The 26,671-nt window shown below is 56.8% G+C and overlaps 1 protein-coding gene across 2 annotated transcripts; it reads right to left on the bottom strand.

Moving 5' to 3' along the window:
• Window positions 1-3,273: 3,273 nt before the first annotated feature.
• On the bottom strand, window positions 3,274-23,023 carry SCARF2 (scavenger receptor class F member 2). 2 transcript variants are annotated; one of them, XM_086855907.1, is made up of 12 exons: window positions 22,657-22,674; window positions 17,402-17,460; window positions 16,458-16,500; window positions 15,787-15,888; window positions 14,962-15,481; window positions 14,646-14,864; window positions 14,134-14,262; window positions 11,649-11,752; window positions 11,457-11,574; window positions 9,943-10,064; window positions 5,594-5,746; window positions 3,274-5,284 (listed from the first exon to the last, which is right to left on the bottom strand). In XM_086855907.1, the coding sequence occupies exons 5-12, from the start codon at window positions 15,441-15,443 to the stop codon at window positions 4,080-4,082; spliced, it is 2,532 nt and encodes an 843-aa protein (XP_086712033.1). In that variant the 5' UTR covers window positions 15,444-15,481; window positions 15,787-15,888; window positions 16,458-16,500; window positions 17,402-17,460; window positions 22,657-22,674; the 3' UTR covers window positions 3,274-4,079. The 2 variants fall into 2 exon arrangements, with proteins under 2 accessions (XP_086712033.1, XP_023793559.2); XM_023937791.2 differs by lacking the exon at window positions 16,458-16,500 and having other exon boundaries at window positions 22,657-23,023.
• Between the last annotated feature and the right edge of the window lie 3,648 nt (window positions 23,024-26,671).

The following is a 26,671-nucleotide window of genomic DNA, read 5'->3' as shown; positions in this document are numbered from 1 at the left end:
CTGAGAGAAATTTCCTATATAGTTTTGAGAGTTCTGAGTTGTCTGCCCGTGTGTTTCATTCTCATTGGAGTTTTCCTTCTGAGTTTATTTTTGGTAAAGCCTGAAACAGGAAATGAATTGATGGCAGCAGGCTGGCTCTTATTGCTGCTTGCTGCCTGAGACAAAAAACCATGCTGTTGTCCAACCCAATGGCTCCTTCTTTGCTTTGTGAAATCAGAAGGAAATGAGAGGAAGATTAGTGTTGTGGTGTTGATGGAGGAGAGGATGAGCCAAAAGTGTCACCATGCTCCTCTGATCCCATGGATAATGTGCTGGCGGAACGGAGGGCTGGTGGCTCCATCACAGACACTCCCACAACTTCTCCTCAGCCATGGCCACCATGTTGTCACCAAAAGTCCTATCTGTCTGTCAGGGAAGGTGGATCCTGCTCTGTCTCAAGGGAGCACAACACCTGATTTCCCCGCATTATAACTGGGTTCAGCGGGTTTTTCCTTAAGGTCAAAGTTTTCTGCCTGCCCAAAACAGCCCAGGAAAGCAGCTCAGAACAAGCAAGTATGTATCATTCCCTGGTGGAACTCATAGCTGCAGGGAGATTTTTTGATAGTTTTCAGCCTCTGCTGAACCCCTGAACAAGACCTCTTCACTGGTGTCTATCACAGGGAGCTGTCAGTCAAAGATATCCAACATGCAGTGGTGGGAAGAAAGCGTGCAGGATGCCTGGAAAAGAGATTTATCAGCCCTTCATGATATTGAGGTGTGGCAATGCCTCACCCATGTCTTTCATGGCTCAGATCATCACAGGACATGACTGGAAGATTCTGAGCTGTCTGAGCTGAAAAGACCCCGTTGAAAAGATGCTGGAAGCAACAGAGAACCTCAGGGTGAACATCAGCTTGTTGTTTTTCCTCAGGTAAGGCAAAGCCTGTAGTGGAAGCTGCTGGAAGGACACAGGCAAATATCTGAAGGAAGTGTCCAGATGTCTCCTAGTTCAAGAGGGATGTGAAGAAACTGGAGGCCTGGACAAGAGATATCAACATGCTCATGGAGTTGGCACACATCGCACCAGGAGGAGGGGGAAAGGCTGGGCTGGGGGGAGGATTCTGAGAACAGCCAGTGACTAAGGTCACAGAATCCCAGAATATCCTCAGCTGGAAGGGACCATCCAGTGCAGCTCCTGGCCCTGCCCAGACCCCCCAACAACCCCACCCTGGGCATCCCTGGCAGCGCTGTCCAAATGCTCCTGGAGCTCTGGCAGCCTCGGGGCCGTGCCCATTCCCTGGGGAGCCTGGGCAGTGCCAGCACCTCTGGGGGAAGAACCTTGCCCTGTTAATCAGCTTAAATCTCCACAAATCTACCACAGCTTCATGATGAAGCTGAACCCTTCTTGATGGTGCTGGGTGATGCAATGGGGTAAAACAGTCACCAGCTGCAGCTTGGAAGATTCAGGTTGAATCTTGGAATAAAATTGCTCCTCAGGAGAGTGACCCTGGAACAGTCAAAGGAAGCTGGGGCATCTCCACCGTTGGAGAATCCCAAGACTTAGCCTGATATTGCCACTGCCACCCTGACATGATACTTAAGCTGGAGCCTATGGTGATCTGCCTACCTGTCTGTGACATGGGATTTTTTCATTTATCCATAGGCTCTCCTCTGGCTGGCTGGGACTGTGATTGGTGCCCATGGATGGGCTTATGCCTGAGTGATCCTCTGCTGTCCCAGGATAGCCTGGGGACCAGGGAAAACTTACAGTGCCCAAATTTCCTGAGGCACCAGCCCCAGTTTTGCTGCCTGCATGAGTGAGAGTGCCCCAAGAAGAGGCTGGGGCAGTTCCAAAATTCACCTTGCTGGGCCACCATCATGAGCATCAAGGGTGACTCCCCTGAGTGCTCTTCAGCACTGACATGAAGAGATGTGTATAAGGACCATGTGATGTCTATGACAAACCTTGCCTCTTAAATTGTATTTAGTTTTGCACTTTCATTGTCTGGATTCAACTCCTTTACTTCTCTTTTACTAACCTATGAGTAGCTTAATCTGAGTGTCTTGGAAGCCTCTTCATTTTGTCCAACAACAGCCTCCATGGTGGAGATAGGGGCTTGGATGCCATCCCAGGTCTCATTAGATTCAGTGTCCCTATTTTTCTATTGATTTTCTCTCTTTTGTATCTGGTGACATTGAGCTCATTCATGCACTCCTTTTTCTGCACAGTGTGATGTCCCAGGACTAGTTTCAGCCATTGTCCTTCACCTTTCCAAATAAATCCTGAAGGAAAGGGGAAGGAGAGTGAAGGAACCCTGAAAGGTCCCCAGAAGCCTGTGTAGCAAAGCTGTGATGTCATTCTTTGGCTTTGTGTCATGTGATGATGCTTCTCCAGACAGTGGCAGGTACTGTGCTGGCTCCAGCTACACAATACTGAGCCATGGCCAGGTGTGGGCCAGAGCCCCATCCCTTCCTGAGTGCTGTGCTGGGCTGGTTGCAGTCCTGGTCTCATGTGGTCTCATCCCATTCTGGTATTTGTCTGTCTCCATCACCTCTTAGATTGCTGTGTTGACCTTTTGGTCTGGTGGTCTTCTGGGACAATCATCCCCCACTCTGGGAACAGCTCAGGACGGCTCAGTGGTGGGCACCAATGCTCCTGGCTCCCCTGGAAGCAGACAGCCCCAATTCTAATGTCAGGGAGAGTCCTGCTTAGGAATCTTGGGCAGAAGCTGTGTGGAAGAATCCTCAGCTTCTGGGCTGCCCCTGGGCTTGTCCCAGCCTTGTCTTCTGTCAGCATTGTGCCTGGGGCTGTTTGAAGACACCAAATGCTGATAGGGTTGGCAACCCCTGAGCAGGGGGTTAGAAAGCTGGGCTCAGAGCTCTGCACCACCCTCCCCACCCCCCCCATTTGCGTCCCAGCACCCTGAGCACCCAGGGGTGGGCTCTCTCTGCTGTGGCCAGAGCTTTCTTGAACCTCAAGGTCTGACCCAGGCTACACTGAGGAGCGTCTGACCATGGGACCAGGCAGCCATTGGGACAAGGCTGGAAACTGGGGGAAGAGAAGTTCCTCATTTTGTCTTCAGGGCTCATCTCTGATGCCAGGTGAGCATGTGTAGCAGCAGCCCCAGAGGGAACCTGCCTCCCACCCTGTCTGCTGCTTGTTACCACCTGCCTGTACTGCTGCAATGTCATCCATCTACCCACTGCATCCCACGTGGGACCGTAGAACTCAAGCAAGGTTACGCATGTTGCCTGCCCACGGGAAGGCTAGGACAGGGATAGATGGCACCCAACTAGGGAAGAAATACATTTTTATTAGGAAAGCGCTCTGCAGAGGTGCCAGGCTCTCTCATATCAAACTAATCCCTCCAACTCCACGGGATGGGATACAGGAGCCCGAAGGGCGTCCAGCTCCATCCATAAATAGTGCTTCCTCCTGGCCAGGAGCAGCGCCGGGGCGGAGGGTGGGAAGGTGGCATCGGTCGAAACCAGCTCGACCCCACTCCGGCATGCACCGGCAGTGGAGAGCTGTGCCTGGAGGGCGCCGGGCCGGGGAGCTGCTGCCAGCGATGGATGTGGGGCACACCTCTGGCACTGCGCTGGGCACTGAGCAGCAGCTTCCTCCCTCTCCCGTGCTCCGCGACCCCGACAGAGCGGAGTGGAGCGCGGGAAGCGAGCGCTTCGGTTACTGCAGAATATACCGTGGCCACGTCTAGTACAACAAGCGCTGCTTATGCTGTCGATAATACTGCTACAAAAAAAGTAGGGGCGGGGGAGATACGCCACACACGAAGTCCCCCGGGGTGGCGGCGGGGCCGGCTCCTTGCGGTCCCGTCCTGCGCGGGGAGGGAGGGCGAGCTGAGGCCCGGGCAGAGAGCAGGAGCAGGGCACAGATGAAGGGACTGGGTCCTAGGTCAGAGGGAACTAAGGCAAAAAGGGGGATGAGTGAGGTGGAGGGGGATAAAAGGAGGATCAAGGCTCTTCCAGTGCCCCAGCCCAGTCCAGGCTCCCACGTTCGCTGGTTGTGCTGGCCAATGTCCTTGTTCCCGGTGTGCGGCCGCTGCGGGGCCGGTGCCCGGCTCCCGGCTCCCGGCTCCCGGTCACTGCACTGCCTGAGCAGGCGCAGCAGCTGCCCTGGGCGGCTCCAGGCTCGCTTCCCGGCTCTTCTTCCTGGGCGGCTTCTTAATGGGGGTTTTCTTGGCTGCCTGCTCCGTGGGGAGAGTCTGCTCCTGGCCGCTGCCGGCACTTGGTTTCTCCACCCACTTGGGCTCCCCGGCTGCCGTCTCGGCCGCCGCAGGGATCAGTTTTTGCAGATGGGGAGAGGTGGGCAGCAAGGGTTTGCTGGTCTTCTGGCCGCCGGCGGCCGCCGAGCGCTTGGCTTTCTGTGGAGGGGTGGGCTTCTCCCGCTGGGCACCGACCCCGTTCGCCCGGATGCCTCCGTCCCCCTTGTTGAGGCTCTGAGTCTTTTCCTTCAGCTGGGCGGCCAGCTCGGAGGCCAGCTGGGGATGCAGCGGCTCGGAGCGGGATTTGCTGGTACCGGGGCTACGCGGAGCATCCCTGGTGTCCGCGGCCCGCCGCTCCGGCTGGAAGGCACTCATCTTTCGGAAGGCGTTCTGCACCGCTCCGTTGATGGTCTCCATCGGCTCCGAGCCGGCTTTGCTCCTCTGCTTGGGTTTGGAGGGTGACTGGGGCTCCCCGCAGAGGCTGGATTTGCCCTCGGGGACGCCGGGCTCCTTCGGTTGCTTCTGCGCTTTCTCCTTCCCCCGGGCGCCGCCCTTCTCCTCCGCTCTGCCCTGCACACCGGCGGACGTCTCGCTCGGACTCCTCTTCCTCTTGGCCAAGCCCTGGCCTTGCTCGGGGCTGCCGGACCGGGCGGCCGCTTGCTCTGGGGACTGGCTGGGTACCGGCAGCGAGTTGGACTGGCCAGAGCTGTACCTGCCGTGGATCCAGGAGACTTTGGGCTTCGTGGCCGGATCTGGAGGACGGGGCTTGGTCCTTTCCGGGGATGGTGGCTTCCCGGGGCTGCGGGGCTCCGCGGTGGCATCCTCCTCCTCCTTGGACTGCTTGGAAAGGCGGGCGACCCTGGCGTAGAGCGCGGCGCCGGCCGACCCCGAGCCGCAGGAGGAGCGTTCGCTGTCCGAGGACTTGAGCAGGGGCGTCTCACTGCTGTCGGTCGGGAAGGCTCTGACAGAGCCTGTCTCCTTCAGGAACGTGTATTCGCCCGCTTCCTCCCCGCTGATCGAGGCCACCAGCTTGTCTCCGGGGCTGGCAGGTGTCCCTCTATCCCTGCTCTCACCCATACTCTCTGCGGGAAGAGAGCACAGCAGTGTCAGGTAGGATGTCTCTGAGGAGGGGAAGGACTGAGATGCTCCCGCAGGACACTGTCCTCCCAGTTAGGCTCCCAGTCAGAGATCTCCTGGCTCTTAACCCTGGAGCAGCAAAAGCTGGAAAAGGGAGCTCTGAAACTGTGTGGGTGGTGTGACTGGAATCTGCACTCTTTCCTGGGGCACAAGGAACCAGGGTGACATGGTCCTCACCATGTGGCCTCTCCATTGAGCAGGCCCCTGGTATGGCCCCTGAAATGCCCTGGGGATGAACCATGTTCCCTGCTCACCTTCATGGGGGACGCAGTACACGGGCCCCTCGTCCGTGGTTTCAAAGGAGGAGAAGGAGCCGTGGGATGACCAGGATGGGGAAGGTTGCTCCACCACAGAGGGTGGCTCGATGAAGCTGCAGTTCAAGGTGTTTTCCAGGTCATGGTGGGCCACTGTGAGGGCAAGGAACTGCTGTCAGTGCCTATTCTGCCGAACCCCAGTCCCCACTGCCAGCCAGGAGGGTAAGATGCTGCACAGCTCCCTGCTGCCCAGCTTCCTTATGGGTGTCAGGGACAGGGACAGCATCCAAGGCAAGGCAAGACACCTCTTGCTGCACAGTCCCACCAGGTCCCTCAGCCAAGTGGTCACAGAAGCCATCAGCTAGCAGTGGCAGTGACCAGTATCCCCCATGCTTGGGCTGTGGGCAGCAGAGTCTGTTCAAGCCTCACACTTCCATCTGTCCCAGTCTTCAGCTGCCCAAGTTGAGGATGCACATGGTGGAGGGACAAGCCACCCAAACACTGGGTCCCATGAGGACTTGGTGGGTGTCCTGGTGGTCACCTGTGAGCTGTGCAACCTGGCACAGCCAGCCTGCAAAGAAGGTCCTGGCACTGTGACTGTCCCCTTTGCAGGGAGAAAATTAGCTGCTGGCTTTAATTCCACTAATTCCCACTTCAGCATCACTGATTGCATCCTCCTTTTCCATTTTGCACATGGATGCAGGATGATGAAAGGAAGCCTGCAGCAGGGGCATGTACATTTTCCCAGTTCTGCCACTTTTCATTCCCTTTGCCAGCTTCTCTTCTCCTGAAGCTGAGCAGGAGTATCCCTCCCTTCATGCCCTGGCACTGCCCCTCTTTCAAGAGGCCACCCACAGTGAAGCCAAGAGGAAGAGAGAAACAACCAGAGGAAAAATGGTGTTAATAAAACAAAATAGAGAAGATGAGCAGTTAGGAGTTGTCTGGGCTGGAGTGACTTTTTTTTCATCTTGATAATTTTTAAGGCTTTTTTTCTGGACAAGCTCATGTCCCAACACATCCTGAGGGGCTTCCCCAGGTGCCCACAGCTTCAGCATCCTCCTCGGGTACCCACAGAACTGAGGCAGCAACCGGCTGAGAGGAGAGATTGACCCTTCCAGAGAACCATGCAGCAGTACATGCACTTGTCCCCATCCCCTTCCACTAGCTTTTTCCCCTAGGACAGTGACAAGCTGCCTCCAAAGCAAGGTAGAGCCTTGGATGAAGGGCTGCAAAAGGGTGGTCCCAAGGGATTGCTCAGACACTGCCCAGGCTCCCCAAGGAATGGGCTGAAGGCTGCCAGAGCTCCAGGGGCGTTTGGACCATGCTTTCAGGTGCAGGGTGGGACTGTTGGGGCATCTGTACAGGGCCAGGAGCTGGACTGATGATCCCTATGGGTCCCTCCCAGCTCAGGATATTCTGTGATTCTATGAAAACGCCATGCACAGGGAGGGTCCCAGCTGTACATGGGTATTCCCAGGTATTTTTAACCTTTGAACATCCAACTGCATCCCAACCCCAAATGCATCCTAGTCATGCTGCAATTGCCTGCCTGGACTGTTTGATCCTTGCAGCACATCCCTGATTTATAATAAAATAACTTTTAGTGTTATTGGGACACCCCAATAACATAAAGTGGAACATTTATCCATTACTAGGGAATCTTGCTTCAGACATGAAGGGCTGTTAAAATGACAGCAGTGCTGCACACTCACCCCTGCATAGTTTGGCTTCTTGGATCAAGGAAAAAAAAACCCAAGCAGAGATATTTAAAGAGCAAATGGCCCAGAGAGGGGGAAGCAGCAGTTCCAACATGGCTTTCCTTGTAATAAAAACCAAAAAGAGAAAATTAAAAGCAGCCGTCTGGAAGCAGATGAAGGGAGATACTTTCTGAGAAGGAGGCGTGACAAGCGGCTGGGACTCATGGCCACGAGGTGACTGTGGGACTCTAGTGAGCTCCAGGACACAGCCAGATTATAAAATGAGGATTTGTAGTGCACCTGGAAGCTTCGGGAAGCTTGGGGACTGCAGCATGGTTGCCAGGGATTTTTCTTCCCTGGCTGTTGGGGCTGAGAGAAATGTGGATGTTTCCCACATATCCCTACCTGTCACTGCTCCCCAAAATCTCCTGGAGCCACAGCATCAGGATGACAACCCCAAACCTGCCTACACAGAGGCCAGTTGGTCTCAAGACTGGGATGAGGCAGAGAAAAGCACCAGAAGTACCATGAGAGAGGGATCCCAGAGTCCTCCTGGGCAACCCCTCCCACTCATCCCAAGCTCCCCGCTATTGGCATCACCCTTGGGGCTGGTTAAGCTTTGCTGCTTGGAGAGGACATGTGGTGGGGTGCAGGGCTCAGGTTAGCCCTGGCATCTTCACGTGACATGACCAAGACCCCTACTGGTGCCACTGACACCTGATGAGCAAATCCCACAGGCAGGGGTACCCAAACTTTGGCCGTACAGCTGCTGGTGTGAGCCCAGGATGTGGCCCTGCAGGCTGCCAGCTCAGGTGCAATCCCAGGGAGATGCTGTGGATCTAAAGCTGGTGCCAAGGCTGAGGAGCAGCTTTTGAGGGAAGAACCTGAGGCTCCAGGCACCTGATGAGCTTTAGTGGGGCTTCAAGACCTCCAGTCCCACTTGGGAATGTTCTACCAGGAATAGGCTTGTGTTTGAGCCCAGAGAAGAAAACCCACCTGGTGTCAGCAAACTCATGGCCAGGACTGTGGGCAGATCCAGAGCAATCACTGCCTGGGCATCAGCCAGCACCAGTTTCACTGTAACATCCCCACAAGGCCCTGAGCACGTCCAGCCCTGACTTGGCCCTTGGGATGGGGCACTTCAGCAACCCTGGGACCCCCCTGGGCAGAACCAATGTGGGCAGCAAATGGCCAGTGGATACTGGATACTGTGGCTTCCACAGCACCAGATGCGGTCATAACATGGCACCCTGGTGACTGGGCATCAGGGATGCAGCTACTATAGGCAACCCAACAGGTCCCCTGGCGTCCTCAGAGCCAGTGGGGGCTGGAGGCACTGCCAGAACACGTGTCAGTGGGACTGGGAGCTTCTGGAACCCACATGGACTTCACTCTGCTGGATAACACAAGGCAAGCCCTTACCAAAGCCTTTCCCTCCAGGGAGATGACAACGCTCAGCACTGTGACAGACTCCAGGAACACCCCAGCCCTGCTGGGACCCAAGACCATCCTGAGCACCCTCAGCCTTTCCTGGGGCTGCTGTTGCTCTGTGTACACAGAATGGCTGGACTGGCACCAGCTGCCTGCAGGCAGCCCCCCTGCCCTCACTGCACACAGGCACCCTGTGTCCTCCCCAAGCCCTACTCCAGCCCCTTCCACAAACACAGCCTCTATGATCCTCTGTTGTCCTTGAGTAGGAATATTTCTTGGGCCCTGGCACACCCTGCTCCAGGCAGGGCTTTCCTGTGCCCCATGTGGTGAGGGGTTATCCCTGCAGTTTGCATGCTGAAGGTTGTGCATGTTGTGCAGGGATGGGGGTCACCTCTGTGTCCTGCCTGGGATGTGGGATTTAGCCTCAGGCCGAGCCACCGTGTGCTAGGATGTGGCAGCTCTGGGGATTCCACCAGCATGGCATGCCCAGGGAGGTGCTGGGCTCAGGAAGAGGGCTGGGGTTGAAACACATACCAGCACGGGGTGGGGATTGCTGCCTTCACACAAAGTTTAGTCAATGGGGTTGCAGCAGATCCCCAGCTCCCCATGCTGGGAGGAGGTGCAAAGAGAGTTTAGAGAGGGCAGAGGACAGCACAGCATTCCCCAGCAGCTGGGATGCAGGGGGCTTTCAACAGCCCTGACAGTGCCAGGTCAGGGGCTTTGCCAGGTGTGAGCAGCTCCCTAGAAGCCAATTATGTGCCCAGGCAGAGTGGGAAGCTCAACCCAAATCTCTGCCCCTCCATCCTCAACTCTGCTGCACATGGCAGGAGGGTGGGCATCAATACTTCATGATTACTTCATGGATTACTTCAGGATCAAAAGCACTAACAAGGCATCTTGCTGAGAGCGACATTCCTCTCCAGGGGAAACCTTAGGAGAGTAAACCAAAAACTACTCAGTAGAGCTCCAGAACCATGCATCCTCACAAAGCAAAATGTGCTTGGAAATCCAGAAGCTGCAGACAGAAAGGGCTGAGCTCCTGTGAGCCAGGCAGCTCATACCAACGTTGAAATGCTCCCAGGGATCCATGTGTCCCTGTCACTGCCCTACCATGCTCACCACCCTGCTTTGGGACTGCAAAGACTGCTGTGAGCCACACAGGCTGCCCTGACAGGAGTAAAATCTGACTCTATGTGCCCTCTTCAAAACCCAGCACCTTACCCATGACCTTGGGCAGCTTCTGGCGGCGCAGGGGGATGCGTGGGAGCTTCATCCCAATCCGACTGAACCGCCCACACAAACGTCTTGGAGGTTTCTTGGCTGCTGCTGGGTCCTGGCTGGAGCTGCAGAGAAGGCAATGGCACTATTAGAGGCACTGATCCCCTCCTGTGGCGAGGATAGCCTTCATGGGCAACAGAGAGAGGCAGCAGCTCAGGGATGCTGCAAGTGCAAAGGGGTTTTAGAGTGGTAATGGGGTGGATGAAAAGCAGATGCATGCCCAGGTTGAAGGAACTGAGGACCCACAGAAGCTGCTGCCAGCCCCAGGCACCAGCTTGCACCACAGCAGGATGTAGAGCAGTACCAGGGAATGGTGGGAAGGTCAGATCCAACCATGGCCATTGGCAGCACAGTCCCAAAATACCCGCAATGCCTGGTCCAGACCCCAAATCTTTAAAAATAATAATAAAAAAAATCCCAACCCAAAGCCAAACATGTGGCTTCTCTTTATTTGCTCTCTGGTTTTGAAGCCTCCTGGGGCCACGTTTTCAAGCACTTTTCTGCAGCTTCAGGAGTGATTGGCTTTGTGAGTTGACTCAAAGGAACTTGTGCCATGGCCACCATCCCCTGCAAGGGACCACACTAGGACAGCACCACAGGTCATCCAGCAGTCTGGGGACACTGTGGTCTGGGCACCCTGGGAAAGAGGAAACTATTTGGAGCCATTCCCCCTCTCCCTGTGCCATTCCTCACCTGATGGGTTTGTGCTTTATCTGCAGGATAATTACCTGCAGCCTGAAGGCTCTCCAAGCCAGCTGTGCCTGGCTGGGATTGAGCTCGAAGGGCTGCAAGGAAAGGCTTCTGGAAGATTCCTGTGCAGTGGCTGATGGGATGAAGGGGTTTTCTCTGCATCTGGAGGAGCTCCAACAGCTCTCTCATCCCTTGCTGAACAGCACAAACCTTTCCCCCTGCCTTGGGTCTGTCCCCACTCCTATTCTCATGGTAGGATGTTAATCTGGTGCTGCTAAAACACTACTAGCATCCTGACCTTGCTGCAGGAACCCTCCCTCCCAGCCCTGATCATCCACTCCCATGTGGGACAGTCAGCATCCCCTCTGTCCCCCAGGCCTCATCCCTTTGCTCAAGGGCTTGTTCTGAGGGCTTAGGCCATGTTGTGATGCCCTTGCTGTATTTCAGGGCCCCCTTTGCAGATCAGCTCCAGACCCTAAAGACTGGAGGGGACTTGGCAGGTCTCTGTGAAATGGTCCACAAGAGAGAAAAAAAGGGAGAGCAGGAAAGGGTTCCCCCAGAAGGGGAACTCCATCAGCCCTGATGATGCAGCAGGACTGCTCAGACCCAGGTACCCACTCTGTGTCGTCTGGGCAGCACAGTTCTACCTCAGTTTCCCTGCAGAACTGCTGTCTCAGCATGGTCTCTGCATCCCCCTGTCAATCCCAGAACCCACTGATCTTCCACATTCCCAAGCTAGTGAGATCCCTTCTGGCCCCTGCACTCACCTGCTGGCTTCATCCTTCTTGCGGCAGACGCAGCAGCAGCAGAGCAGGGAGAGCAGGAGGATGAGCAGCAGCGCCAGGAGGGCCCCTGCCCCAATCACCCCCATCCTCTGGTTGGCCTCTGCAAGGCAGACCCGTGGCTCAGCCCGGGGCCAGCCCTGTGACAGAGCCCAGCCCCTGGCTCCCGGCACTCACCCATGTGGCAGGCGCCTGTCAGGGGGTCACAGGCACCGTCGTGGCAGCTGCAGACGTTGGCACAGTTGGCTCCGTAGCGTCCGGGAGGGCAAGTCAGGTTACAGCTGGAAGGAAGGGCTGGATCAGAGTGGTGCATCCCCCACCCCAGGCACAGCACTGGAGGCCACTTGGCTGCCACCTTCTCCCAAACCCTCCATGTTCCAGAGAGCACTCCTCCAGCTTGCTCAGACACAGCTCCTCCACACTCTGGGAACCCTTAATCCACGGGGATCAGGAGACCATCACCCACAAAGTGGCTTTGCCCATCGCTCAGGGGATTCGGCCCAGCTGGATCTCAGACATTTTTACTGCCCTCTGCACGGGACTTCACCATTAGACACAGTAATTAGGAAAGGTCATTAACCCAGCAGTCACATCTAATGATACCCTGATGTCACACACAAGGATTCCAGCTCAGCTCAGTGATGTGGCCATGGCACCCTAAGTCCTATCCCCCACCAAGCCAGGCAGAGCCACAGTGGCCACAAGCTGGGAAGGTGCCTGGATTGACTTTTATTTTGTCTCTAGGAAGGGAAAACAACAGAGCAGCCCTAAAAACTTCACAGTTTCGTTATGCCCGGTACCGAATCTCCACTGCTGGTAAAATGACTTCCTGATGGTGTGATGGAGATCATGGGGGCACACAGAAATGGGCACCAATCCACAAGTCTCAAGGGCTTGAGCATGGAAAACATGGAGTCAGTGGGTCCAACCCAACCTGCCTCCCCAGCTGTGGGCCAGGCACTGCAGCGCAGGATCCAGCTGGAGCTGGGAGATGTTGGCAGCACTGCTGGCACCAAACCCCCTGCCAGCTGCATCCCAGCTAGACTGGCTGCAGCTGGAAGGAGCCAGTGGGGCCCAGCCCAAACCCACTCCCCTGGAGACACAGCTGCCCCCAGCTCTCAGCACTGTGTCCCGAGGCAGCTCAGCCCATTTCATACTCCAACAACTTGCAACATGCCACCTTGGCCAAGCCTTTTGCCTGCTGTGTGCCTGTCCTGTGCCAGTCGTGTGCCCTTCATGTGCCTGCCAGGATGGGTGCTGAGCTTCTGCGTCTGCTCTGCTGCATCGGGCAGCTAATGCAGCAGAACAGGAGAAGGGATAGTCCCCCAGCAAGGCAAAACCTCTCACCCCACCAATTGGCCCCACATTTCTGCCCCAGACTGAGATTTTGGGAGAGCAGAAGAAGGTGATTTTATTCCAAGAGAGTCCTGACACTTCTGGGAAAGACAGAGAAGATAAAGCACTTTGTGCACACATAAATATTTCAGCAGCTACTCCTTTAGCCTCCTCCTGACACAGAGCTGAAAGGACATGCTGGATGGCAGAAGGATGTTTTTTTCTGCCTTCTGCAGAAATCCCCTTTTTAGCAAAATTGTACCCTGCTGACAAAAACACTGGTTTGGATATAGACACAGGGATCTGCCTGAGCAGCCAGAATGTTCCCAAGCCTGCCTGACTGCACCGCCTGGCACAGCTCAGCTCAAGGTTACAGCACCAAGGCTGCATCCTGAGCATCCCCCACCCCCACCTTCCCAGTGCTGAGCCAGGTTCTCAGAACAGGTTAATCCACACTCTGCCCTCTGGAACTGTGCCAAAAGCATCACCACACACCCCCGTGAGGAGCATTCAGGCCCTTTCACCTCTGCCTTTGCTACCAAAGGTGGCCATGAGGCCCAGGCTGGGCATCCTGAACAGGTGCCAGTGCCCAGCAACTGTTCCGGCACCAAAAGTGGTTGTCAAAGCCCCAAAATACACCCCCATCCCCCACCCCCCCCAAATGGAAATGCTCCCTGGTTTTATGCCCTGAGTGAAATGCCAGCATGGACAAGATGCCAGCTCCAAATCCCTGCCCTTGCTGTCACCTTCAGTTAATTGATGGGAAAACCTGAGCACCACCTGGCAGGATCTGGGGGATCTGTCTGCATGTCCCAGCTGGGTGGAAGATGCTTTCCTCATCTTTTCAAACAACATTTCAGTCCCACGCTGGGAAAAACTACCTGGGGATGTGTGCAGAACCTTGATGGCCCTTGTGCCCCTGGAGTCGAGGAAGGGGGAGGCCTGGGGAAGACCCCAACCAGAGGCAGAGCTTTAAGCAGGAGCTCCCCACAGATGCCATGTGCCTGAGGCTGTTTGTTATTCTGAGATGTGGTTTTCTCTCTGTTTTTGGTTAGAAATTCCACCCTGGACTTAAAAACCCCCAACAAACCACCACTTTGTTGATCTTATTTTTTGCCAAACAGGCCTTTTCTAAAGCACAACACCCCTTACTGCTCTGTGAGCTTGTCCTTCCCCCTCTGCTCACCAAATCAGCCAAACTATTACCCAGCGCTTACACTGCAGGAAACCTCTCAGCTGGCAACAGCATAGGACACAAGGGGTCAGGAGGTGCCTGAGCATCACCCGTGCCCCGAGGTGCCCCCGGGTGTTCTCAGTATTCACTTACTATGTGCCATGGGAGCCGGGGTGGCAGAGGCACTGCCCAGTCTCAAAGTGGCACTGGCCATTGACGCAGTCACTGCAGACGAAGGCGCAGTTCTCCCCGTATGTCCCGTTCCGGCACTTGGTTTCACACCTGGGAGGGATGAGGGCAAGTGGCTGGAGCACCTGTGGCACTTGGGGACCTCCAGCATTCCTCCACATGCATGGAGATGGGGCTGTATATCACCATGTTGGCCTGTGTTTTCTGAAGCCAGGAGAGGGGTACAGGGATGGACTGAACCCACTGACACAGACATGGAACAGGAGGGAGCCTGCGAGACCCCTGCCCTACTCCCCTCAGACCCTGGATGCTTGCAGTGGGGCTCAGCTCTCAAGCTGGGATGCTCTCCCACAAACTCTTGTGCAAAGGATTGGTTTCAGGGCTGCAGAAGCCTTCAGTGACCCTGTTCCCTGGGAGAATCGAGGAAAGCAGGTACTTCTCTCCCAGAACCCAATGCTGCACCCATCCACACTCACCGGTCTCCAATCCAGCCCGGGTTGCAGTGGGAGCACTTGCCATTGATGTGATTACAGGTGTGGCCATCCTTGCAGGGGGGACAGAGCTTTTCACAGCCCTCTCCATAGAAGCCGGGTGAGCAGGGCTGGTCACACTTGGTGCCGTTCCAGCCTGCCTCACATGTCAGGCAGCGCCCATCGGCCACGGTGCACGGCTGCAGGCTCTTGCACTGCCCACACCTGCAACAAGGGGAACCCATCACGCAGCACACCCCAAATCCTCCTGCTGCCACCTCCCACCGGTGCCAGATCAGACCCAGCAAGGCTGGCCACTCACCGCCTCCTGCAGCCTTGGCCGTAGAAGCCAGCTGGGCACGGCTCGCGGCAGTACTTGCCCCGGTAGCCCGGCTCGCAGGTGCAGGTCCCATCCACCTGGTTGCACTTGCCCTTGTAGCACTGGCAGTAGCGGTCGCAGCGAGGCCCGAAGGTCCTCTCCCGGCACTGGCAGCGCCCCGTGAACTGCTCGCAGGGTGAGTTATTGCAGGAGCACTGGTTGTTGCAGCCACGGCCCCACCAGCCAGGCTGGCACAGGCAGTTGCCTGTCTGCTGGTCACACTGGGAGTTGTGGCTGCAATAGCAGGAGCTGGAGCACTGTGGTCCCCACCAGTTGGGCTCACAGGTGCATTTGCCTGTCTTCTGGTCACACTTGCCATGCTTGCAGAGGCAGATATTCTCACACTTGGGGCCCCAGCGGTTGAGGTTGCAGGTGCACTGGCCCGTCACATCCTCACACTGCCCATTGGGATGGCACGTGCACATTTCCTTGCAGTCGGGACCCCAGAACTGCCGGGGACACTCTGTGGGGAGAGCCATTGGCCTCAGCACTGCCCACAGGGACAACCCCACCGCCAGGCACCAATGGAGACCCCCAGTCCCAACAGTACCTCTTGACCACAGTCCTCCCTCTCCTCCCCAAGTGTACTGGATCTAAGAGAAGACCCCAGCAAGGGGACAACGCCCCGGGAAGCAGAGCCAGGGGACGGGCAAGGGCAGAGCAGGAGCATTCACAACTGCATCCCTGGTGATCTGCTCTGGAAAGTCACCCCAGGATGAGCCCTGTTGAACCTGTCTCTGAGGACACAAAGGCACCCCCAGTACTCACTGGTGTCGCAGGTGGCACCAAAGTAGCCGTGGCGGCAACGGCACTCGCCGGGCCTGACGCATACCTCGTTCTCCTTGCAGGTGAAGTTCCCCTCGCATATGGCTGGACAGATGGACAGATAGCAGGCATGAGCACCAGTGCTTGCTCCTTAAAGCCGCCCAGACCCCCCCAGAGCAGAAAAAGGGCTGTGCAGTGACTCTCTGTGTGCTGCTGAGCTGTGTCTCTGTCCCATCCAGCAGCTGCCTGGGCCGGATGGGACCCTTTCCAGAAAAATTCCACCAGACTCCTGTCACCTTGCTCAGCCCCATCTCTGTCACCCAGAAAGGATGTCATCCATCTTGGCCACCAGCCTCCTGCCACCCACCCATGTCCCTGCCAGAGGCTGCACCCAATGGTGTTGTCTCTTGCTCAGTTCCACATTGCTAGAGGGGAGAAGGGGACATGGAGAGGAGGGGCTGTGGGCACTGCCATCCCAGCACCTGCCCCCAAAGGCCACCAACCCATCTCCTGCTGAGGGGACCTCATACTGAGCTGATGTCTGGAGCTAGGCAAGCGCAGGACGTGGGACAGGCAGCAGGGACAGGCAGCACTCGCAGATCCTGCACAGCCCTGGTCAAACTTCCTTAGGCACTGGGAGGAGGAGAGACAACCACCCATCCCAGCCACCTTACCTGGGAGTTGTTAGACCTATGATGATGGATATTATAGAAACCCCTAAAACAGACAGATTACACATGTTAGGAGCAGTGAGTCTAAAGGTTAGAGCAGGTTGGGAGGGCAAGAGATGGGAATAACTTGCTGTGGGACCATCCCACCCCTCAGTGTCCTGGAAGATCCTGTCCTTCTCCCTTCTAAACAGGCCACATCCCATTCCCAACACATGCAGCGAGTGGTTACAGGGCTCATGCACAGTGGGTTAGTTGGTTATGTGGGCTTTGGTCTGCTGCACCTCCAGCTCTCCTGGGGCATGGTGAGCCCTGTGGCCAGCTGAGACTCTGGGGTAACCCCAAAGCAGCTGTCTTCATTGCCAATGCAGGGAATGATGCTCCCAGGGTTTCACCATCCATGAGCACAGTAAGCACCCATGCTGGGCTCACTGTGGCTCCCAGTAAAGAGCTGTGACACCTTATACGGCCCCAGTCCAAGCTCACTGGTCACAGTCCCAGCAGCCTCTGTGAGTGAGGCCATCATAGGCTACGTGCCTGGTCTGGGCAGCTTCGGCTTCACTGGTGGCTCTGGCTCAGGTCCCCATGCTGCTGCAGCATCTGCAGGGAATCTCAGTCCCATTCCTGCAGCTGCACCTTCACCCTGGGGGACAATTCACTGTCCCTTAGGACCCTGAGCAGCATCTCCAAGTCCTTAGACCCAGAGCTAGCTGGTAAGGAAAGAAACCCCCCACAGCTCTGTGACCCCTGACACTGCGGCTCAGTACCCATTCCATCCACATGGTGCTGGCTTGGTGCACTGCAGGGAGGCTGGACTCCAGCTGCAGGTCCCCAGGATGGGGAATCCCAGCCACACGACACATCAAGGTGGCCCCTGACAGTGGTGGTGAGGCCAGGAGGGCTCAGTGAAGGATGGGCAGAGCCCAATGAAGCAAAATACCGGTGTTTACCTATTAAACACTCGCTCCCTTGTTGCCTCCATCCCAGGCAGCACACAAGAACCGAGGAGCTGCAGGGATAAAAAAAGCATCACAAATAGTTACAACCCTGAGAAAGTCCTGGTCCTTCCCAAAAGCCCACCAGGAGTACTGAAGCCATGATGGTGACAGGTCCTGCTGTGGGCTTCTACACCTCCAAAGGGAAGGAGAGCTCTTGGCTCCTCCAGCACACAGTGAGTTAATGGGTCTGCTAGGGCACCCCATGGGTGCCCCATCAGGCATTCAGATGATGCCAGGAGTAAGAACAGGACTAGTTTTTCCCATTAATAAGGAGTGATGAAAAAGCAAAAGTCATGTTTGCAACCTCTACAATAAAAAAAATAAATCTAAAGACCCAAAAAGCTGAGAAAAAAAGGAAGATTCTAAATGCCCCATGTCAAAACATGACTTGAGACCCAGGCATGGTGCTTTGTGGTTTGGGGATGGAACCTCAAAGGCAGGTTGGAACCACCTGGATGGAATAGCTGCAACATAGCCAGCCCCCAGGGAATGTCCCTATGTACAAGCAGGGGGATGCCAACTTCAGGCAGCTGGAATGTGTCCCTGAGCTCTTGAGAGTCCTGGAGTGCCACCACCTCCAGGGAGTACCAGGCACAGGATCATCAGACAGGACATTTTTGGCACAACTTGACCAGGATGGGGGCTTAGACCCACTCAGAGGCTCCGCCAGGGATGCTCAGCTCTCTGCTGGGAAGGGACACATGGGGACAACCTCACCCACGCTTTGTCAAAGAACCCCCCCAAGCAAATCTTTGGGGGCTCATGATGCTGCAATTGGGCTTGTGGAGCGCACTCCCCGTGACCCCACAGAAATCCCCATTTATGGACCCCTGCTCATCCCTGGAGCCACCCACTCATCCTTGGGGTGACCCACACCACCTCGTCCCACAGGTGAGGGAGCAATGCTGGAGGGTCACAAACAACCCAGGCAGATGCTGCAGTCAAGGAAAACTTCACCCGGGCTGGTCTGGCAGCGCAGCCTGGAATGCATTTGGCCTTTGCTCTTTTTTTTTCCCCTTTTCCTCTTTATATGTAACAAATGCAGAAGAGGAGGAGACAGCGAGGAAGTATTCGCTCAAAACCCAGCGCAGTCACAGGACCACGTCTGGCTGCCAGACCGCCTCATCCTGGGGCCGGGGAGGGAGCTGCCACAGCCCCTCAGCCAAACCGGGGTCCTGGGGCTGCAGCTCCTGCCCTGGCCCCTCGGTGGGCAGCAGCTGCATGGCCCAGCCAGGAGCACCGTGTCCCCCTTTTCGTGGAGGACAGTGAAAAGTTGGAATGGAGGCAGAAAAGAACCACAAAAATGATTCAAGGCCTGGAAAAAATGCCTTGCAGCTGGAGCCCAAAATAGCTCCATCTATGCGGCCTGTAGAAGCAGCCGCAAGATACTGTGATGGCAGCAGCACAAACACCCCCCACAGGGACCCTAGGGCTCAATGGGGGCTCTGCTCCCACCGAGCATGCCAGGGGATGCACAGGGTTAATGGCAAAGAGGGGACAACCACCAAATCACCTCGCCAAGGACCCCCGAGGACTGGAGTCAAGGTCCTTCTCTGCAAGAGGTTTCAGGCTGTGCCCCCCAAAAAAGCTTTGCCAGCTGTGCTGGGATATTCAGGCAGAGGTGGAGAAGGATCCATGGTGCTCTTGCCCTTCCATATCATGGCCAAAACCTCACTGTTGCACCTGGGGCTGCTTTCACCACATCACCCTTTAGAAATTCAGTTTGGTGGCTTTTAGAATGAAACCATCACAGGTTTGCAAGAGGAAACCCTTCCACCTGGGAAACCTGCCTCCAACAACCCAGCCTGGCCACCAAAACAAGCATCATGGGAAATGTGCCAAAAAGTATCCTTTGTGATAAAACCCCCGAGCTTATGGTGGGGAGCTGGGAGTTACTGGAACGTGGTGGCAGGATGGAAAAACTTCTGCCGTGAGCTGGAGGAGGTGAGCGGCACCACAACTACCCCCAGCTGCGACCAGCCCACCACCTCACATGATTTGGGCTTATCTGTTCCCTGATAGCTAATCTCTCCTTCCCTGTGCCTGCTGATGGCCTCCCACACCCTGCTCAGCCCCCACCTCATTTACCAGCAGCTTTGACAGCAAATAAACTTGGTCCTGTGGCAAGGAGAGGTAGCCAGGATGTGAGTCTGGGAAACAAGTGCTCCCAATGGGGTACATGGACTGGTCCCAGAGCACGGCCAGCCCATGGAGGGTCAGTGCTGGCTGCAGGTCATCAGTGTGCATCAGGGTGTGGGATTTAAAGGTGTTTCATGGCTTCAGCTCCTTGACAAAGGGCTTGCTCCATGTGCTCCCCGAGCACTGGAAAAGGATGACTGGGACATGTGTTTAAAAGCTCACTCCCAACCCACATGGACACGGCACTGCAGATATCCAGTATGCAAATACTTCCTTTCCTTCAAAGCACCACAAATGCTGGGAAAAAAACAATGAAAATCTGCCTTTGAGCTGTGGCCAGGGCTTGAGACCTCAGCTGATGTGGAGGAAAAAGAGTGGGATGTGGGCAGAGCTAGAGCTGGCACCTGCAGGGATGAGTCCTCCATGCCAGCCTTGCCCCAGGCCCCTAGCTATGTCCTGCTCATGCTGAGCATCACTGGGATCTCAGCTAATGATCCCAGGCTTTTCACAGATGTAGAATATTTTTCTTGTGCATTAGTATCCTACATTGCCCCAGGAAATCACCTTACCAATGGCTATAGAGAGGGCTCTGAGGCAGGGGGGGTGGCTCCTCAATAAGACCAGCAGAGCCTGCCCTGAACAATGAGGAGCAGGCTCACATCCCTGGATTCTGGGGCTCAGCTGGGAGCTGCTGCATGTGGTCCCACGTGAGATCACCCAACTCAACCCCATGGATGGAGCTGCAGAGGAGCCCTGCAGACACACAGCATACCCCTGGTGCTCAGAGAACCACTAGCACCCTCCCCATTCCCAGTGCTTCTCTATACCTGCCCTGCTGCTCCTTCATCACCCTGCCTAGCATCACCCCAGTGCTAATCTTTCACCCATCACCTAGTGCCACCCAGCTGGCACACAGTGCTCTTGGGACCACTGGGTTCCAGGCACTGGCACTCTCCAGCTGATGCCAGCTGCAGCATTCTGATCCCAGCCTCAGGGTGCAGCCAGACAAACAGACATCCTCAGGGCAGTCAGGAACAGGATCATGCACATAAACAGAAGCTCTTCAGGCAGAGAAAGAAAATAAAAGACCAAAGATTGGAAAAGAGAATGTTAGCAAGAGAGCAGGACAGGGACAAAGCAGTGCCCAGGCTGTCACCACTGGGACCTTTGATCATACCAATGGGAAACCAGTTACAAATGAACTTCAGATTTAAGGACAACTTGAATTTAGAACACAAAACCCCAAAGACCCCCAAATATGCTTTTTTCTTCTCCCCTAAATTATTCCTTGAATTTCTACTTGGAAGTCAGGTCTCAAGAAATCACACAATCCTGAGGCCTCTGAAACCCATGGTGGCATCTCCACAGGATGTCTGGATTGGCTTTGCAGAGCCAAGGGTAAAACAAGCTCAAACAGCCTTGGGTGGAGGACAATGGGACGTCCTCCCAAAGCCACCTCCAGTCCCACTGTTCCTGGCCCCAGGACCTGCAGCACCAGGGCCTTGGGGCCACTGGGGTGGGTTTAGATGGTAACATATGGGGGGTCCTCCACATCCATTGTACACAATGATGGGGGTGGGTGCCAAGTGAGTGAGTGGAGAGGGAAGAAGGGTTTGCAGATGGGTGAGGGATAGGAAGTGATGCAAACATCATCTGAGCTTCCTAGGGACTGTCCCTGCCCCACCATCCCCAGCTCCTCAGCTGCCTTCAGGCCCCAGTCCTGCCGGACAATGGACACAACCCATCTGTCCCACCCAACAGCCAGTGTCTCTTTCATACCCCATGGCAGCCACAGGTGGCACAGTGAGCGAGCCTGAGCCCTGTGGTGTTGGTGCAGAACCTCCTCCTCCTCCTTCATCCAGTGGGGATGAGGGGGTCCTTCTGCATGGGGGGAATCCAGGCACCTCATCCCCAGCACCTGGGGCAGGATACAAGGAACAGGGTGGGGACACTACTCAAGTTCCCTCTGCCACCCCAAGATGTAGTGGCAGCTTGGTGGTGCAGGTCACGGGCAGCTGAGGAGGGATGGCTCCCTGTCAAGGAACGGCGCTGATGGGAGCTGCGGCCACTCTGGCTTGTGAAATGCCTCCTTAGGAAACTCTGGCTGTAATTTGAGGAGGGGGCACCAGCGCCCTGTGGCCCTGCTGAATGGAGCCATTATGCAGCCCCTCTAGCTCAAGCTCATGTTTTCCTTGTGGACTCGTCTGACCTCACAGGCGAGATGTAAAGGTGCATTTATGGCCTGGGCCCCCCATCAAGCGCTGGGGATCCAGCTCTCCCAGGCGGGAGGCAGCAGCTGTGGGCTCTCTCCTGTTTTGCTGGGGCCAGCCTGGCCCAGGAGCTTGGGCAGACTGAGCTTGAGCACTGCAGAGAAGCTAGGCTGAGGTGATGCTCTGCAAAGGAAGTTGCAGGACACGGAGAGCACTCAAAACAGGGACAAGTCAGTGCCACCTCCTGAGACCCTGCCCCCAGCCAAGCAGGCAAGATATGACCCCCGGGACAGCTAGACAGTGCCAGCACCCACTTTCTGAAGCCAAACACGAGCGTCCTGGGGCTGCCAACCCCACAATCCCCAAAAGCTTGGGGCAGCCTCACCGAGATACCCAGAGCATCCTGTATCTCACCAGTCCAGGGCCAGCAGCGCAACCCGATCCCTGGAGACACCCAGGACCGGCTCCCCAGCCCAGATCCTGACCCAAGGATGCAGGATTGCCCTCTGTCCCTCTCACAACTCCATCCGCGAGACACCCAAACACAACTCCTTACAGCAGAACCGGCTTCGGGCATCCAGGACTGGCTCTGGAGGCATCCAGAACCGGTTTCCCGCAGCCCTCGGGGGATCAGGACCAGCCCCCACGTCTCTGGTCCCGCTCGGGCTCAGCTCCTCAAGCTGTCCCCACCGCCGGCTCCCCCCTCTCAGACGCGCACAGGACGGACTTTGTCTTGGAAGGCGCCCAGCGCCGCGGCTGCCCGGGATGGGGGATGGACCGGCGAGCCCGTCCCGTGGCCCCGGCCCCAGCCCGGCGCTGGGGGTCCCGTCCCGCACACCTGCCCGCCCCCGCTCCTACCCGCTGGCCCTGCAGACGTTCCTGCCGCGGGGGCTCAGCTCCTGGGCGGCTCCGCGGCTCAGCAGCGGCAGCAGCAGCAGCAGCGGCAGCGGCAGCAGCGGCAGCAGCTCGGCCCCGGCCCGGGCGCGGCGGGGCGGTGGCAGCCCACGGGCCGCCATCAGCGGCGGAGCGGCGGGGCCCAGCCGGAGCCGGCACAGCCCATCCAGGGCCGGGCGCTGCCCCCCGCCCCGGCTCCGCCGCTGCCGGTGCCGGCCGTCCCAGCTCCCCGCCGGTCCCCTCTGCCGCTCGGCGTGCGGAAGCCGCGCTGCGATCGCTTCGCCGCCGCCTTCCCCGCGCCCCTCTCTGCAGCGGCGGGAGGGGCTCCGCCGCCAGCCAGGAAATTCCGCATTGGTTCCCCTGACGCCGGGCCAGGCTCCGGGGGCCGCTGCCGCCGCCGCCCCGGCCCCGGGCAGCGCCGCCCCGACGGCCCCGAGAGGCTGCACCGGGTGGGCAGCGCCTCCGAAATCGGGGAGGGTCCCCGAGGGGGAATGGGAGGATGCGGAGTCCTGGCTTCCAGCACAGCCCAATGGTCCAGCAGCTCCCGGGAGTCCTGGGAGTCCAGCGGCTCGGGGTGTGGACGGCCCGCGAATCGGTAGCGCCGGGGAGCGGCTGTCATGGTGGTTTGGAAACTCCAGAGCTCCAGAGCCCCGGCATTCCCCAGCAGGCTGATGGCCCCCGGGGTCTGGCTGTCCCGGGATCCAGGAGCTCCAGGGGTTCAATAGCCGTGGGTGTCCGAGAGATCTGGGTTTTGACTGTCCTCGGGGGTCTGGCAGTCCCAACCTCTGGCTGTATTTGGGATTCGTCAGCCCTCGATGCACAGCAGTCCTGGGATCTGTCTGACCTGTGGTTCCAGTAGCTCCAGGGGTCCCACAGTCCTGGGTGCCCAAAGACCCGAGGGTCAGCCTGCCCTGGCATTCTGGCAGCCCTCAGGAGCCCGAAACCCCCAGTATCCACCAGACCCAGGGATCCAGCAGCTCCAGATTCCTGACAGCCCTAGGATCTGGCTTCCCCAAAGGTCTGGTAGCTCCAGGTGTCTGACAGCCCCAGTGTCCAGCTGTGCTGCAGGTCCAGGTGCCAGATGCCAGTGATCTGGCATCTCCATGTGTCTGGCAGCCTGGACCAGCCTGTTGGGAGCCATGCAGGACCCCGGGGAGCCAAGTGGTGCCTGCAGCAGTGGAGCCAAGGACCCTGTACAGGGACAGAAAGGCTTCAGAGTAGCCACTGGTTAACCAACTGTAAGGGCACAGCTGGGAATCAAGGGAACCTGGGCACCTGCACAAGTCCCACATCTCTAGCACAGTGGGGCAGCCCCGTCAATAAACCTCCTCAGCCTGACAGTGCAGCAGCACTGAATGGGCCAGAGCATCCTTGGCCACCATCCTGTGCCAGCTGGATTTTCAGCTTAATGGTCACTGTAAGAGATTCCTCAAACTTCTCTGAGCTCCCAGGACCTGATAACAGTATGGGGGAAGTGTGGATGGGGCCATCTCCTGGCCATCTGCCTAGAGGTAGTGCAAATGCAGCTGAACAGCTGCATGTGTCTCCTGAGGAATGCTGATAGCTTGCACAGAGCTAGGGAAGGTGTACAGTGCATCTCCCAGAGGGCTGCCTCTGAGTGCCACACACCTCCGGGGATCTCCTGTGGATGTGGAGGCTCCATCCCTGTAGGCAGGAGTTGAGTAGCATCCTTCTGGAGAGGATCAGGGAGTTCTGAGCACCTTAGGATCCTTGCACCAAGCAGAGAGTAAAGGCATTTGGTAGGTTCTCTCCATCACCACTGGCACTACTGATGCGTATGAAGGCTGCTCTCTTGCTCAGACAAATGACTCCCAATGGCAAGTTTCTGGTGGTCTTGCCAGTGGGAATGTGACCATTGGGTAACACCCCCTCTCCCCCTTCTTTTTTCCCTGGCACATTCCATGTGTTTGGCAGTAGCCCCAGGAAGTAGGATCCCTTGTCCATTTCCCCCTGTCTCCATGTCCCTGTCCCCTCTGCCCCATCCTGTTCACAGGTGCAGGAATGTGAAGACCATTGGGATGACTCAGCCTCAGGCTGAGCTTGGCATCCCTTCTGCTGGGGAAAGTGGGTTGGGGAGGGTCAACTCCAAGGTTAGGCAGAAATCTGGGTTTGGTGATGGTGCCTCCCCTGGCAGCTGTGCCCACCTTGAGCTGTAGCCTCACTCAGGCTGTTTCCATAGCTAGGATTCCCTTCCTGTCCCGCTCTCTTCATCCCTCTGCATTGTGCTAAGCAGCCCTTGTGCTCTGCTATCCCAGTCACAATGAGCCAAGGCAGGATCACATTGCCTCACCTTCACTGTGCTAGTGTTTTTTGTGAGGATGCGTCAGCTTTTGTATACTTTTTTGGCTTCCATAAACTTAACTTCTCTTTTTCTTGGCCAGGAGGCAATGCATCTCAACTGCTCTGTTTCTACCCATGTAACCCATGGCAGGGCAGGGACTGGGCTGTAGCCAGAGAGATAAGCTGTTCCCTCAGAAGATGCTGCCAGCTGGCATAAGAGGCTGGAGAAGCTGAGAATGCAGTGGGGAAGAGGTGAAGGCAGGTTTCAGAGTGCTCTGGGCTGGCTGGTGCTGTCAGGGCATGGGGCACTGTACAGCCCACAGGTAGCACCCCTCCCTCCCTCCCTCCCTCCCTCCCTCCCTCCCTCCCTCCCTCCCTCCCTCCCTCCCTCCCTCCCTCCCTCCCTCCCTCCCTCCCTCCCTCCCTCCCTCCCTCCCTCCCTCCCTCCCTCCCTCCCTCCCATCGGTCCTGGCCAGGCTGTTGTCCATTCAGAGCTTGACCCATGCTTTCCATCACACCATTATTTGCAGTTCCCATTTCAGACCCTGCCAGGTGCCTGTCTCCTGTCTTTCTGTGTTTTGGAAAACAGGACAGAAGAAAGAAACCCCAGCACTGTAGTATTTCCAAACGCAAAACTAAGTAAAAAGATGCTGTTTTGTCAACGGTTCAAAAATCCCCATGACTGCTTCAGTGGGCAGGACTGCACAGGGGGGCTTGGGGAGACCTACAATATGAGGTACTTGTCACCATCCTCACTGTGGTCAGGCTCTCAGGATGGCTGCTGCAAGGATATGGCTCTTTCCCCTTCCATCTCTCCTCTGCTGCAGCAGCAGCCTTGCAAGCAGCAAGGCTGCAGCACAGGGTCCTACACACATACACACACACCACCTTTCCATGCCTCCTCTTCCTTTAGGACAAGCAGAAAACAGCAGCAAAAGCTAAAACTGAGCAGGGTGGGGAATGCCTGGGATATGGGAGAGTTGGTTGGGTTAGTGCACCCAGAAATAAAAGTGGCAGTTGCTATTTTCTGGCTGAGCATGGATACAGCTGTGCCAGGGGTCAGTTAGGTGGGATATCAGGAAAAGGTTCTTCTCCCAGAGGTGCTGGCACTGCCCAGGCTCCCCAGGGAATGGGCACGGCCCCGAGGCTGCCAGAGCTCCAAGAGCGTTTGGACAGCGCTGCCAGGGATGCCCAGGGTGGGTTGTTGGGGGCTCTGGGCAGGGCCAGGGATGGGACTGGATGATCCTTGTGGGTCCTTTCCAGCTGAGGATATTCTGTGAAAGGTTGTGAGGAACCAGGCATTTTGGGTTTTCAAGGGCATCCTGTGCCTTGGGTAACCAGGAGGCAGCACCTGCAGCCCTACACAGCCCCTGCAAACAGGCACACACAACCCCACTGACAGGCTGCAAAGCTTTCCTGTCCTAGGAAGAGGGTTGGGGAGGGGATTAGCTGCAAAAAAGAGGGTCAAGAGGGGCTTCTCCTCCCCTACTACACAGATGTCTGAGGTTCTTTGGAGAAGCTCACAGTGCGTAACAGCTGCTCCTGCATCAGCCAGCCATAGGTCCAGCTGCAACAGCAGAGCTCAGCCCCTGGGGCACCAGGGTACTCTGTGCCACTATTTCAGCATCCTGTATGGGCTGGAAGACAGCCAGGGCCTAGAACATCTCCCAGATTCCCT

This window comes from Cyanistes caeruleus, chromosome 18, assembly GCF_971803275.1.
Source record: "Cyanistes caeruleus chromosome 18, bCyaCae1.hap1.1, whole genome shotgun sequence".
Classification (NCBI taxonomy): Eukaryota; Metazoa; Chordata; class Aves; order Passeriformes; family Paridae; genus Cyanistes; species Cyanistes caeruleus.
Note: the sequence above shows the minus strand (reverse complement) of the source record. Positions and strands in the feature narration are given on the sequence as shown.